General features: G+C 37.6%; 4 protein-coding genes across 4 annotated transcripts; all 4 read left to right on the top strand.

Moving 5' to 3' along the window:
* Nucleotides 1-225: 225 nt before the first annotated feature.
* LOC128674776 (uncharacterized) lies at nt 226-1,975 on the top strand. The gene is made up of 2 exons (XM_053753668.2): nt 226-644; nt 760-1,975. Exons 1-2 carry the CDS (start codon nt 314-316, stop codon nt 1,686-1,688), a joined length of 1,260 nt encoding a protein of 419 aa, XP_053609643.1. The 5' UTR covers nt 226-313; the 3' UTR covers nt 1,689-1,975.
* Nucleotides 1,976-2,111: 136 nt separating this feature from the next.
* LOC128674774 (uncharacterized) lies at nt 2,112-4,328 on the top strand. The gene is made up of 2 exons (XM_053753666.2): nt 2,112-3,038; nt 3,302-4,328. Exons 1-2 carry the CDS (start codon nt 2,699-2,701, stop codon nt 4,231-4,233), a joined length of 1,272 nt encoding a protein of 423 aa, XP_053609641.1. The 5' UTR covers nt 2,112-2,698; the 3' UTR covers nt 4,234-4,328.
* Nucleotides 4,329-4,467: 139 nt separating this feature from the next.
* Nucleotides 4,468-13,690, top strand: LOC128674900 (uncharacterized). Its single transcript, XM_053753882.2, has 4 exons — nt 4,468-4,954; nt 11,324-11,681; nt 12,081-12,383; nt 12,657-13,690. Exons 2-4 carry the CDS (start codon nt 11,486-11,488, stop codon nt 13,286-13,288), a joined length of 1,131 nt encoding a protein of 376 aa, XP_053609857.1. The 5' UTR covers nt 4,468-4,954; nt 11,324-11,485; the 3' UTR covers nt 13,289-13,690.
* On the top strand, nt 4,938-7,071 carry LOC128674773 (uncharacterized). Its single transcript, XM_053753664.2, has 2 exons — nt 4,938-5,738; nt 5,990-7,071. The coding sequence occupies exons 1-2, from the start codon at nt 5,393-5,395 to the stop codon at nt 6,913-6,915; spliced, it is 1,272 nt and encodes a 423-aa protein (XP_053609639.1). The 5' UTR covers nt 4,938-5,392; the 3' UTR covers nt 6,916-7,071.
* Nucleotides 13,691-13,696: the final 6 nt, after the last annotated feature.

Raw genomic sequence — 13,696 nt, 5'->3', positions numbered from 1 at the left:
GCAAATCGAAAACAATGAAGATTCGATATCGTACATTTTAAGTCTTATTCAATATTTAACGAAACAAAAATAAATATGTTCTCACGAATCTGTTGTTATATTTACCTCCATGTAATGTGTAGGTAATATTTATCTTAAATTTCACACACCGTTTTCCAGACTAATGACAAATATATTTTATTAAATAATAAATAAAGTCCATATTGCGCAGTCAATTCTCAAAGAAGTGAAAAGGTGATTTAAGACAAAGTTAAACAATAATTTATTTATAAGTACCTAAGTTTAGTTTTGCGATAGATATTCCTAGTACAAGATGGTAGGTCAGCGTGGGGCACAAAAATTAGAAGATGTGTTAACGAAAAAAGAAGTAGATATAATTATAAATAAGTTAAATTTTGGCCAAGAATGGCGGCTCGTCAGCTCGGACGTCCGACAAGCTATGGACGGGATCGCGGGCTTCCTGGCGGACCACTTAAGGGTGACTTTACATGTGGAGTCAGATGATTGTCGCGAGTCTATCAAGCTGTTCCTGAAGCGACTGCCAGTCAACAACCAGCCTAAAGCTGAATTCATCAGCAGGAGTAACTACTTCAAGCGAGAGGAGCTGGGCTGCCGTCTGCTGGATGAGATTCGAGTGCCTAATGGTAATAAATTAAATATTATATCTATCCGGTCGTTCAATACTTTAAGTCATTCCTTCTTGTATTTTGTTTTAAGTTTAATTTTGTGACAATAGTATCATTACCTTCTGTATCACAGATCCTCTGCCGTGGAGCCCCCAACCCCTGGTTTACAACGAGTCCCTGATTGTGATGTCAGACCTAAGCCCACTGGGCTATTCCGTTCTCCCTCAGCTGGACACCGTGGACCTTCCACACGCCATCGCTACTGCTTCTGCCATCGCCCGCTTCCACGCAGCCACCGCCAACTACGAGACGAAAAAACGTCTAATCAACCCAACTTGGACCTTCTCCAAAGTATACCCTGAAGTTTGCGAAGAGCCTACTTACACAGATACCCCATTCGTCCACTGTGGAGCTAAACTGATCTACAATTTCATTACAATCTTCTCTAAAAAGTACGAGAACATTCCTAACCTAGACTCTAGGATAGATAAACTCTTTGTAGAAGCGTGTGACAGTGTGCAAGAGTATGGAGATACTTTAAACACATTGATTCATAAGGATTTGTGGATGAACAATATAATGTTTCGTTACGAAAAGGGTGTGCCAGTCAACGCCATTCTCATAGACTACCAATTGATGCGGTATGCGCCTCCAGCGTTTGACCTGATGATCTTCGTGTATCTTATAACTACTAGACGCTTCAGAGAGAAATACGAAAAGAGAATATTACTACATTATTTCTCTGAATTCATCGGCAATTTGGAATACTGTACGAAGAAAAGACTGGATCTTTTATGTTATGACGAAGCGGAATTTATACGTTGGTGCGAGAAGGCTAGATTGTTCGGAGTGATGTTTGCATTAATGAACTTCCCTTACGTTCTCATGGATTCGAAGTCTGCTCAGAAGACGTTTGACGATCCTGCTACTTATCAGAAATACTTTGCCGTGGACAGGACTGAGCCGGTGGTGGCATATTGTCATGAGAACAACTTGTACAGAGAACGGCAGCTTGAAGCGTGTGAAGAATTTGTGGAGAGGTATGTGAAAATTGAACAGTAACTTAGATTAATATGACCCGTTGAAGCGCTTTTTGAAAGTAGTTGACACCATGATACAATTTGAGATATCAAGGGCAATGACGAAATGTAGAGAAAAATTGGTTGCGTGGGCGTGTGTGTACCTACTTAGGGTGGGTTCCACTGTCAACTTTAAAGTACGCCATTTTGTCCAAACATATCGGCGCGCCAACTTGAAATTTGATGGTACAACTCACCCTTACATGATGTAAATTTCTTCGCGTCTATTAAATTTTTACTAGAATAAATAAAATAAATTCATAAAAAATCTTTAGTTATTTTTATAATGCCAAGCGACCCACCTGATGAGAAGTTATCACCGCAGCCTATGGACGCCTGCAACACCAAGAGAGTCACAGCCGCCTTGCCAACTTTGTCGGTTAGGGGTTTTTACCATAGTGTTTCATCCTTCGAGCGCTGCTGTTTGGTGGCTGAACATTATCTTGACAATTTAAATTTCTAAATAAATACCTAATTTCTGCTCAGTCCCCGCGTCTAACATGTGAAATATGAAATGTTCACATTTTGAAATAATAAAACGGCAAATATAACTTTGACATTATACAAATACTATGAAAAACAAAGTTTCCGAAAAACGTTTTGCTACTCTCAATATAAATGTTCCTACATTCTAATCTATGTTTGCTACCACGGAATCCTTATAGGCGAGCTCGATTCGCACTTGGCCACGTTTTTAATATTATTTGCATTGGTAGGTACGTATAATTAAAGCAAATAACAATAAAATAACCGCTGTTACACGACATTTTTATATAACAGATAAAATGAGGACTATTTTTCCATTTAATAATCATTACGCACGCAGAAAGTAAAGCATATTAATGACAAGTTATATATGCATGAAAAATACTTAAATAAATGATAAATTTATAAGATCACAAACAGAAGTGTTTTTACTTGGGGGTTTCAATTGGTTGATTTCCGTAGACAATAGTTTACAGACATTTTTAAACTTTAAATCGCTCACTAAAAATGGACAAAAGCACCTTTAAGAAGCAGAAAAACCTGGAGGATGTGTTGTCAAAAAGACAAGTGGAATGTGTCATCAGGAAAATGTTGGATAACAAAGCAGAATGGCGTGTGACCAGCTCCGAGGTGAAGCCAGCCGCGGACGGGATGACCGGTTTCCTGGGAGACCACCTCAGGGTAACCCTGAACGTAGCCGCGGGAGACGCCAGGAAGACTATACAGTTGTTCATAAAGAGAATGCCTTTGGAGAATCCTCCTAAAGTAGCATTGATTGAAGAGAACAACTTCTTCAAGAGGGAACGTTTGTTGTGCGATCTGCTTGATGAGTTCCAGAGTGATGATGGTAAATACTAAATAATTTGTTACTCCAGGGTTAAAACATTGTAATCATTTTTATAAAGACAAAGTTTTTCATAAAGACTGTTGAAAACGATCTCATTATTAGAAACACACAGTAGCTGAGTAGTACTCTCTAAAATCTGTATTAAGTGACGAGTTTCCAATAATGAGACAGAAATGAGCTTATCTACATAACTTAGTTTTCTTTTTTTCTCCTACATAACCCTGTGATACCAGGCATAAATCAATTTGATTATGAATTTACAGATCTTCAACCGTGGTGCATCAAAACTCTTATCTGCAGCGATTCCTTGGTCGTCATGCCAGATGTCAGGCCGTTGGGATACACCTCTAAGAGCCCTCTGGAGCCCTTAGACCTGCCCCATTTGCTGCTCACTGCCGGCTCCGTCGCCCGCTTCCACGCCGCCACAGCCAACTATGAAAACAAGAAGATTCTACGAAACAACAAGCCTTGGACGTTCTCCCAGGAGTATGCAGAAATGCTCCACGTAGACCCTTCATTCAGGGATTCCCCATGGCTGCGAGCCTGTGCGAAACTCGTTGCCAACACTCTTAAAGTCTTCTGCAATAAGTATAACGATAAACTGGATTTCGAGGCAAAAATTATCACACTTTTTGTAAAAGCTTGTGAAAGTCTTAAAGAATACGAGAGTACGTTAAATGTGTTGCTTCATAAAGATTTGTGGATTAGTAATATAATGTTTCGATATGAGAATAGCGAGCCAGTGGAAGCGTTACTCATAGACTACCAATGTCTACGATATGGACCTCCTGCCTTCGACCTGATGATTTTACTGTACTGCACGACTTACAGAACCTTCAGAGAGCAGCATGAACTAACTGTACTACGGCATTATTTCTCAGTTTTCTCGGAAAATATAGACGACGCTACGGAAAGGAAATTGAACAAATTGGGATATGATGAGAAGGAGTTTCTTGAGTGGTGCAAGAGGGCGCGTTTCTTTGCAGCAATGCAGGCGTCAGCGTTATTTCCATTTATCCTCATGGATCCGATAACTGCTCAGAAGATATATGACGACCCTGACACTTTCGAGGAGTTAATGATTGCGGACCGAACGAAGCCAGTCGTCGAGTATTGCCATCAGAAACCTGTCTACAAGGAGCGATTGATTGAAGTATTCGAAGAGTTTGTCGAAAGATATTATGATGAGGAATAAATAAAACGCCTATTGTTTTTCTCCTAACGATAAGAAATGAAAGGTTTCACAGTCATGATATTATACAATCTAAATAAAGTTTAATTGAAAACGGATGCATCTAATTTAGATAACGTTTTGCACTTGGCACTGGCACGAGAGTGGACTCCTTTTTGACCTTAAAACTTGTCCAATTTTCTCATCGTGTTATTTGACGATTACCAGAATATCTTTTAAACCAGTGGTTCTCAAACTTTTTTAAAGATGGTAATCCCTTTTGGAATGCTCAGCATTTGATGAAGCCCAATTTAACGTATAAAAACTTGTTTTATGTTTAGTGACGACGAATTACTTTTAAATTAGATGCTTTGGGTAATCCCAAGCTCTGAAAACCACACTTTGAGAACCGCTTTTATAAACATTCGAAACTGCGAAGCTTTTCGGATCACGACTTTATAACATAATATTTATCGTCAAATGTAAATAACATTTTTGTTTTCCTTCAATGCTCTTTTGAACTAGGTATTTGTGAAGCTTTGAAGCAAAACAATAACACTGGTGTGAAGGCTCAATGGTGAAGGTGGGTAAATCATGAATAAATCATATTTAGAGCTAGATGGAAGAAACCGACGTCGTGGTGTCTGGACTTTATTCTGTAATAATAGTGTAATCGGATCAAGGAAGCATTTATGTGGGGTGGCGAGTTCCATCCAGACGTCCTATCTGGAGTCCAGTAACTGTGGTAAGCTTCATGTCTACATCTTCATTTATTCTAATCTTTTAAATTACAAACCAAATCGTTAAATTATAGTGACCGAACAAATAGATTCATGGTAATTTTCTTAGCTATCTGACTGGCAGCATCGCCTAATACTTTGGTACAAATGATATATCAGTGCTCCCTCATATCTGCTACATGTCCTACGTTGCTTACGAGATCAATTTAGATGTACAATGAGGATTACAGAGCTTTAATTTATTTGACCTATTAAAAAAGAGGCTGCATTTTTTTATTGCTATACGACACGGTCCCATATTATCGACAGTTGTCTCTTTGAGAGATGCGATCTTGTTCCAATACGATTATAGGTGTCTAATTTAATACCATATAATCGAAGACATATTAGAAAAATTTATGAAACAGAAACCAAAGTACCTACCTAATTAAATATCCACGTTTATGAAAATGGTCGAAGGCGATAATCAAATCGAGTATAAGCTAGAAGACGTTTTGACAGACAAAGACGTAGACTGCATTATAAATAAGTCGTTGAAGAATGGATTGGACTGGCAGGTGGTGCACTATGTGGTAAAGCCAGTGGTGAACGAATCCACCGGTTTTGTTGGAGAATATTTTAAAGTGAAGCTCCAAGTGGAAGCTGACGGAGACAGCGTGACTTTGAAGCTGTTTGTGAAGAGAGTGCCGCGCACGAACCAGCCTAAGGCTGATTTCATCAATGATAATCATTTCTATAAGAGAGAAGCGCTGGTCTACCAGCTGATAGAAGAATTAACGGCTATTGAAGGTGAGTTTGATTTATAACTAAAAAATCGGTAGAGCAGCTAAGTAAACGGTTTTGTACGGTTTTCACTGATAGTTTTGTGAGGAAAGTTTAAGGTTGTACCTATAATGTATTCCGATTTTACTCGAGCGAAGCCGGGATAGGTCGCTAGTGATAGTATAATTATAATATCATTTATTATGGTCGTAACAAACAGTAATATTTGAGCTGTTATCAATTAGCCGATAAAATGAAATATGTATTTTATCTTTCAGGTCCTTTAATATGGTGCACAAAAGCTCTCGTGCACAACGAGAATTTGCTGGTGATGGCCGACCTCCGGTCGCTGGGTTACTCCCCGCGGCCGCAGACTGAGACCCTGGATCTAGCTCACGCGCTGGTGACGGTCGCCTCGGCCGCGCGCTTCCACGCCGCCATCGCCAACTATGAGACCAGGAAATCCAGCCAACATTTGGCACCGTGGACAATATCTCAGGAATACTCCAACATTTTAGGCGAGCCCACCTTCAAAGACACGTTATGGATGAGATGTGCAGTCAAACTCACTGCCAATCTGCTCAAAACATTTTCAAACCAACACAACAATATAGACAACTTGGAATCAAAGCTGCAAAAACTGTTTTTACAGGCATGCGATGACATGAAAGAGTATGAAAACACCTTGAATGTCTTGATTCATAAGGACCTGTGGATCAACAATATCATGTTTCGGTATGAGGATGGTGTGCCAGTGAACGCGCTGCTCATAGACTACCAGTGTATTCGATACGGACCTCCGAGCTTTGACCTGATGATATTTCTCTACTGCTCCACCTCCAGATCCTTCAGAGAGCAGTATGAGAAGAAAGTCTTCCATCAATATTTTTCAGTATTTGTAGATAATTTAGAAGAAGCAACTAAGCAGAGGTTGGTTGAACTGAAGTATGACGAGAAGGAATTCCTCAGATGGTGCGAGAGAAGTAGAATGTTTGGAGCCTTGATAGCAATAGGAATATTTCCGTACATATTGATGGACCCTACAGCAGCCAAGAAGACGTACGATGACCCTGAGACTTACGACGAGTACCTGGTGGTGGACCGCACGAAGCCGGTGGTGGCGCACTGCCGACAGAATGCGGTGTACCGGCAGCGACAACTTGAACTTTGTGAGGAGTTTGTTGAGAGATACGCGGGGAAATAATGCAAACGCTATATAATAATCCTATTTATTATTATAGTTTGCTGTGATAGCTTAGAACGATACGACCACAAAACACAGAATAAATTTTTAAGCGTATTTGTAATATTTGCTTTATATTTCATAAAATGTTAAAAATAAAATACTTATTGATTTGTTTGTCCGATTTTAATTGAATTATTACTAACAGTATCCTTTACCAACATTTACAAATGAGTTATATTATACTTTTTCACCTTATACCTGATTTATTTGTGTTTATTATAAAGATAAGATGTAAGCGAGTTTTGTTCAAAAAATGTATACTGCAAATAACACAATTGGAACCATAGACAAAAGAAAATGGTTGGAACAAATTATTTCAATGCTTTGATTGTACTTACTACCTATATGGCACGGTCGCCTGGAAATTTAAGAAATATATCAAGGGACGCAGCTTGGTGACTTGTAACAACATTATTTGCAGTCTACATTTGGTATATGTGAATGTTCTTACAAGTCACCTACTGTGTCCCTTGATATGTTTTGTATAATGAACTTTGCACCAGGAGGAATAACTGTTTTAAACTTATCTTAGCTAGTAATATAAATCAATTGACAATATTATTTTACACATTTTACCTCAGTCTCCTCTCAAACAACGGTGTATGAGATATTACGCCTTCGATATATACTCATGAGATGAGCATAACGAGTGGAATTAACAGATTAAATTTAATGTTATTACAGTTACTTATTTATAGAACAGTATTACAATATTCATTGATGTTTCAATGAATATTTTAGAGTTGAGTAAGTCAAAAAGCAAAATCGAAACCCTTATTATTGCTGTCTGTCTGTCAAGTTCACCTTTTTCTCAGGAACGCTTAGAGATATCAAGTTCTTTCTAACAAATACTCAGGTCTCGACTCGACTGCTAATAATTTCATGCAGGGACTGTAGCTTGATATAAGAGGGATCCGTGGTTTCTCCTGACATACGGAGCTATCGTCTGTATACCATAACACATGAGGGGAGGTGTCCCATGTTTAATCTACTAAGCAGGATGTGTGGGAACCACAGGTAAAAACTCTTCATAATGATGTTGAATGTTGGTCGTCAGGCGGCCTATGGACGTCCAACGCTAGTCATGAGACTAAACCAGATTATTTTTACATTTCAGGATTAAAATCTTTATAATCAATAGGTACATAAGTATAATAAAATTGAAGAAAGTTAGAAAGGAAAAAAAGGATATTTTTTTAAATTCTTCATGGAATATACTTAGTTACTGACATAGATGACGAAAATATAGTTTTGGAAATTTTTGTCTGTCTGTCTGTCTGTCTGAACGCGCATCACTCGAAATCTACTGGACCGATTTGCTTGAAATTTGGTATGTAGGTACCTTATATACCGGGTTAACATCTTAGATACATTTCATCCCGGTAAATGGTCAGGTTCCCGTAGGATAATTAAAAAACTAATTATGAATGCCTCAGAATCCCGGGTTAACATCTTATAGACATTTCATCCCGGAAAATGAGGAGGGTCCTGTAGGAAAATTAGATATATTTCATCCCGGTAAATGGTTAGGTTCCCATAGGATAATTGAAAAACTAATTATGAATCAAAAATTCCTTGGAATCCCGGGTTAACATCTTATAAATATTTCATCCTGGAAAATGAGGGGGTCGATTTACTTTAAAATTTTGTAGAAAGATGTGAACAGAATATAAACAAATAGTTTTTATCTATTAAAGTCTGATATAGATATAATTGGAAGGTATCAATTTACAATTTAATTTTGTCATATTTTAGTTTTGAACATAAAGATGATTAATGGCACACCAAGACCTTTAAAACGCGCTATGGTTTCGCTCAGATAAAATGATATATATATTATACTTCCGAAACAAATCACTAGATGGCGCCACTAAAACTTTTAAATCTCTAAATCACGCTATGGTGTCCTTCTCACAAATCCATACTAATATTATAAAGAGGTAAGCGTTTGTGAGTTTGTATGTTTGAGGCGGGTAATCTCCGAAGCTACCGAACCGATTTCAAAAATTATTTCACCATTAGAAAGCTACATTACCCGAGATTGCTATACGCATTTTTGTTTTGAATTAAATTAGTATTCAGCCAGATCAATCAACATTTATAAAGAAATCAGAAAAAAAAGCGCTAACGAAAATCTTTACGTTCGTGCGCTGGCCCTATCTTTGATACATGCACAGAATGTACTTAAAAAATATAGGTTTTTAGTGGATCCATAAAAAAGTCCGCGACACAATACTATCTATCTTTTATAATTATCTATAAGGCATTTTATATGTAAAAAAGTATTCAAATATTGTAAATAATTAAAAGGTGCATTTTTACATTTATTATTACACAAGCATAAAAATTAATAGTATTGAGTCTTGAGTAATTATTCAGATTATTTCATCATCAAGAGAATTTCAAGAAGATAAATTTTGTCCTTTACAGCACATAAATTGGATTAATAGATTCTGAAATATCGTGAAAATTAGGCACGCCGAATTATTTTAAGTAGGTAGATACTTTTATATTGTTGAACACGGCACGCGGCGACGGCGGCTCGATGTAACACAGAGCGCGGTCATAGCCCGCAACGAAATCATAAGATTTTTACTTGATACTTATGTCGTGCACAAGGTAATTTTATTTATTTTCGTAGTATTCATACAAAAATTGTTATCAGTTGCCAGAACGACTTTCTCTGTCTACTTTCTTTCTTTATTAAAACTAAATTTACAATACAATATATATTGATTGTCCATAAAAACAATATTAGTACAAAATAATACAATTGTGCATACATATGAACTAATGGTGGGCCTATTGCTAAGCAATCTCTTCCAGCCAGCCTTTGGGTAGTGAGAGAGGATAACAGAAGAGGGTGGGCGCAGTATGTATCAATATATCAGTATAAAAGTTCTTCAGTTCTTCCGTTACTGAGTGACTGACTGACAGACAACGTAACGAAACTGGGACCCGAAACACCCGGGAAGCTGAAATTTGGCATGTAGGTGAGCACTAAGAGAGGATTTTTGGAAATTCTACTCCCAAGGGAGTGAAAGGGGTAACTGTTAATATGAAAGTTCTGCACCGTTGAAGTTAGTGACTTGAAAATTTGTATTTTGGTTGTTTACAACAAAGTAATGAATACGTGTTTCAGATTTTCCTGAAAATTAACCCTCAACCCCTTCAAAAGGGGTGAAAGATTGTATGGGACTTAATACAATTTTAAAGATAAAAGCTGAAAATTGCCACACTTACTTTTTGTAGTGGATAACAGTAATAGTAAATACAAAAAAAAATAATTTAAGTTTGTGGTTAATAAAAAACCGGGACGTAAAACGTCATGGAAAATAGGACGCGGCACGCGTTGCAGAAGGCGGGGGTGGGAGTCGGAGCGGGAAATGGGAAGGAGATACTTAGTGGGAAACGGGTGCAATGTGTCCCGTACATTGCAAAACTTTACATTACATAGCAGGAAGCGGGATTGGACAAGTTTGCGGGACGAGACACGCAGCGGGAAACAGGAAATTGAACTAAAGATGAGAAAAAATGCGAATTTGAATCGTATATAACCAGTCTTACAGAGTACGCGATAAAAAAAAATACTGAGATTTTGCTATGAAATTCACGCGGGCAAAAGCTATATACCTATGTTATAAAATATAATATCGTTGAGTTAGTATGCCATAACACAAGTCTAGAACTTACTTTGGGGCTAGCTCAACCTGTGTAATTTGTCCTAATATATTTATTCAATGGTAGGTACGTATACATTATTTTTGATAAAAGTTAGCAATGAGCTCAGAGCCGTAGTTAATCATGAATGGACTCACTATAGTATTTTTTCCACAAGGAATCCTAAAGTAATGAATCACGAGGAAGTTCTATACGAATTAAAACAACATTAATTGTTGTAAATCAAAGCTAACTAGTTATTTCAAATCATGCTGTTTCCTCTGGAGATAATTTTTTTCTAGAGACATATAAAGCCACATTCACGTGCGTCGACATTTATTAGTCAGCTGAAATTCTCATAGTAAACTACATAAATAATACCTTAGTTCTCTAACATACGAGTAAGCATATAAAAATATCCTTAGCTGATGTGAATTTGAAGAATTTGAATGAATTTAATTGAAGACCACATTAGACCTTACTAGGTAAGGGAAACATGTGTAATGAACAAAAATATAGTGACAAAACACCTACTTGTGGAGAAAACTATACATCTTTATTTAGAAGTAAGTGGTAGTGGAGTTACTAGAATTTTCCTGTAACCTATGTATGTTATATGACACTCGGTTATCTACCCTGCAGACGAAGTTATGTGCACCAGCTCACATACATGTAATTGTAATTTTGTAGTTATTGTGGGTTTCAGTTAGAACCTTCGATACAAAATGGTCGACGATAGTGCTGTACTTAATAGCAAGAATCTGGAAGATGTTTTGACAGAAAAACAAGTCAATTGCATCATTAGGAAGACTACGAACAGTGGTCTAGTTTGGCGGCTGGTCAGCTCCGAGGTGAAGCCAGCCGCGGGATGATCGGGTTCCTGGGAGACCACCTCAGGGTCACCCTGAACGTAGCCGCGGGAGACGCCAGCAAGACCATACAGTTGTTCATAAAGCGGATGCCTACTGAAAACCCAGACAAAGTAGATTTCATCAAGGAGAATAATTTCTTCAAGAAAGAAGCCTTGGGAAGCAAGCTTCTCAACGAGTTGCAAACTGACAATGGTAACCTCTCTTTTTGTACCTGTCATTAAATATAAGACTATTTAATTGAGATTGATGATTTATATAATAATCATGATACTTAAGACGTATATTTTTAATCAACTGCCGCAAATGGTATGTTTTTAGGGCACATGTTTTGTTGAATTATTTATCCTATAGCTTAATCAATGACTCTTTCGATCCTTTCCAATAAGCAGTAGTAATCAATCTAGCTATAGTCAACTTTGATTGATTACATAATATTTTATGACATAGGTTGATTATTTCGATTTCGATGATTTATTAACAAACGTTGATAGCTAGGTTAGGTTACAAGTGTAAATAAAGTTTACCTTCAACATAAAGTTATGTTAGAAATAAGTATACATAGTATTTGAAATATAATTGTACACTTTGCAGATTCGACTCCATGGTGTGTGAAGCCCCTAATCTCAACCGATACCATGATCGCGATGCCGGACGTGCGGCCGCTGGGCTACTCCGCAAAATGTCCGCGCGAGACCTTAGACTTGGAACATTTGCTGCTCACGGCTGCCTCCGTCGCCAGGTTCCACGCCGCCTCAGTTAACTACGAGACCAATAGGATCCTCCAATTCAACCAACCCTGGAAATTCACCCAGGAATATCCTGAATTTCTCGTAGACCTTCAATTTGGTCCATCCAAAGACGGTCGATTTATGCGAGTATGTTCAAAACTAACGAGTATGTTCAAAATTTTTGACGACCTCGGTGGCGCAGTGGTAAGATTCTTGCCACTGAACCGAGAGGTCTCGGGTTCGATCCCCGGTCGGGTCATGATGGAAAATGATCTTTTTCTGATTGGCCCGGGTCTTGGATGTTTATCTATATATGTAATTATATTATATAAAATATAATATCGTTGAGTTTAGTATTCCATAACACAAGTCTCGAACTTACTTTGGGGCTAGCTCAATTTGTGTAATTTGTCCTAGTATATTTATTTATTTATAACAGCCAATCTTTTGAAGACATTCTCCAAAAAGTACAATCATATTTTAGATCTGGAATCGGAATTGTATAATTTATTTCTGCTTGCTTGTGGCAGCCTCAGGGAATATGAAGATACGTTGAATGTATTGAACCATAAAGATTTGTGGATTGCTAATATAATGTTTAAATATGAAAAGGGAGAACCGGTTAACGCATTGGTTGTAGACTACCAGTGTCTGCAGTCCGGACCTCCAGCGTTTGACCTTATGATCTTACTATATTGCTGTACTACCAGGAGCTTCAGAGAACGGCACGAAATTGCCGTCTTGAAATATTACTTCTCTGTATTTTTGGAAAACTTGGAAGAGGGCTCAAAGCAAAGACTGATGAAACTAGGGTATGACGAGAAAGAATTTATTCGATGGTGTGAGATCGCGCGCATGTACGGAAGCATTCGGATGGTGGGGCTGGCCCCGCTGATCCTCATGGACCCCGTGTCGGCTCAGCAGATCTTCAACGAGCCGAACACGTTCAAGGAGGTGTTCCTGACAGACCGCACCAAGCCGGTGCTCGAGTACTGCCGCCAAAACCCTGAATACTTAGAGCGCGTATTGGAAGCTTTTGAAGAATTTGCCGAGAGGTATGTTGACAAGTAATTTATGATCAAATAAATAATTTGAATAGGATCCTAAAGGAATCTGTATATTTTTATGTTAGGTATCTTAAGTAAATTAACAATATATTTCTATATGTACATACCTACCTACATGCCATGTACCTACATTATAGGGTTGGGTAACAATAAATAAATGGTTTTTTGTTTGACTGATTTTCAAATTGAATTGTAAATTGTTGTAATGTTAGTTTAATAAATAATTATTTTCAAAGATTTTTTTATTTTCGTCATGTCTGAAATTTTTACCTGATTTAACTGTCCCTAAATAATTAAATAATGTAGGAGAAAATAACAGTATTTGAGTCAATGGATTGGATACAATCAACAAATAATAACATAAGAGAAGAGGAAATAATATAGGACATAAACAAAAAATACTAAATAATAA

Source organism: Plodia interpunctella, chromosome 13 (assembly GCF_027563975.2).
Source record: "Plodia interpunctella isolate USDA-ARS_2022_Savannah chromosome 13, ilPloInte3.2, whole genome shotgun sequence".
Taxonomy (NCBI): domain Eukaryota; kingdom Metazoa; phylum Arthropoda; class Insecta; order Lepidoptera; family Pyralidae; genus Plodia; species Plodia interpunctella.
The sequence above is the reverse complement of the archived record's forward strand: the minus strand, read 5'-3'. Positions and strand labels throughout refer to the sequence as shown.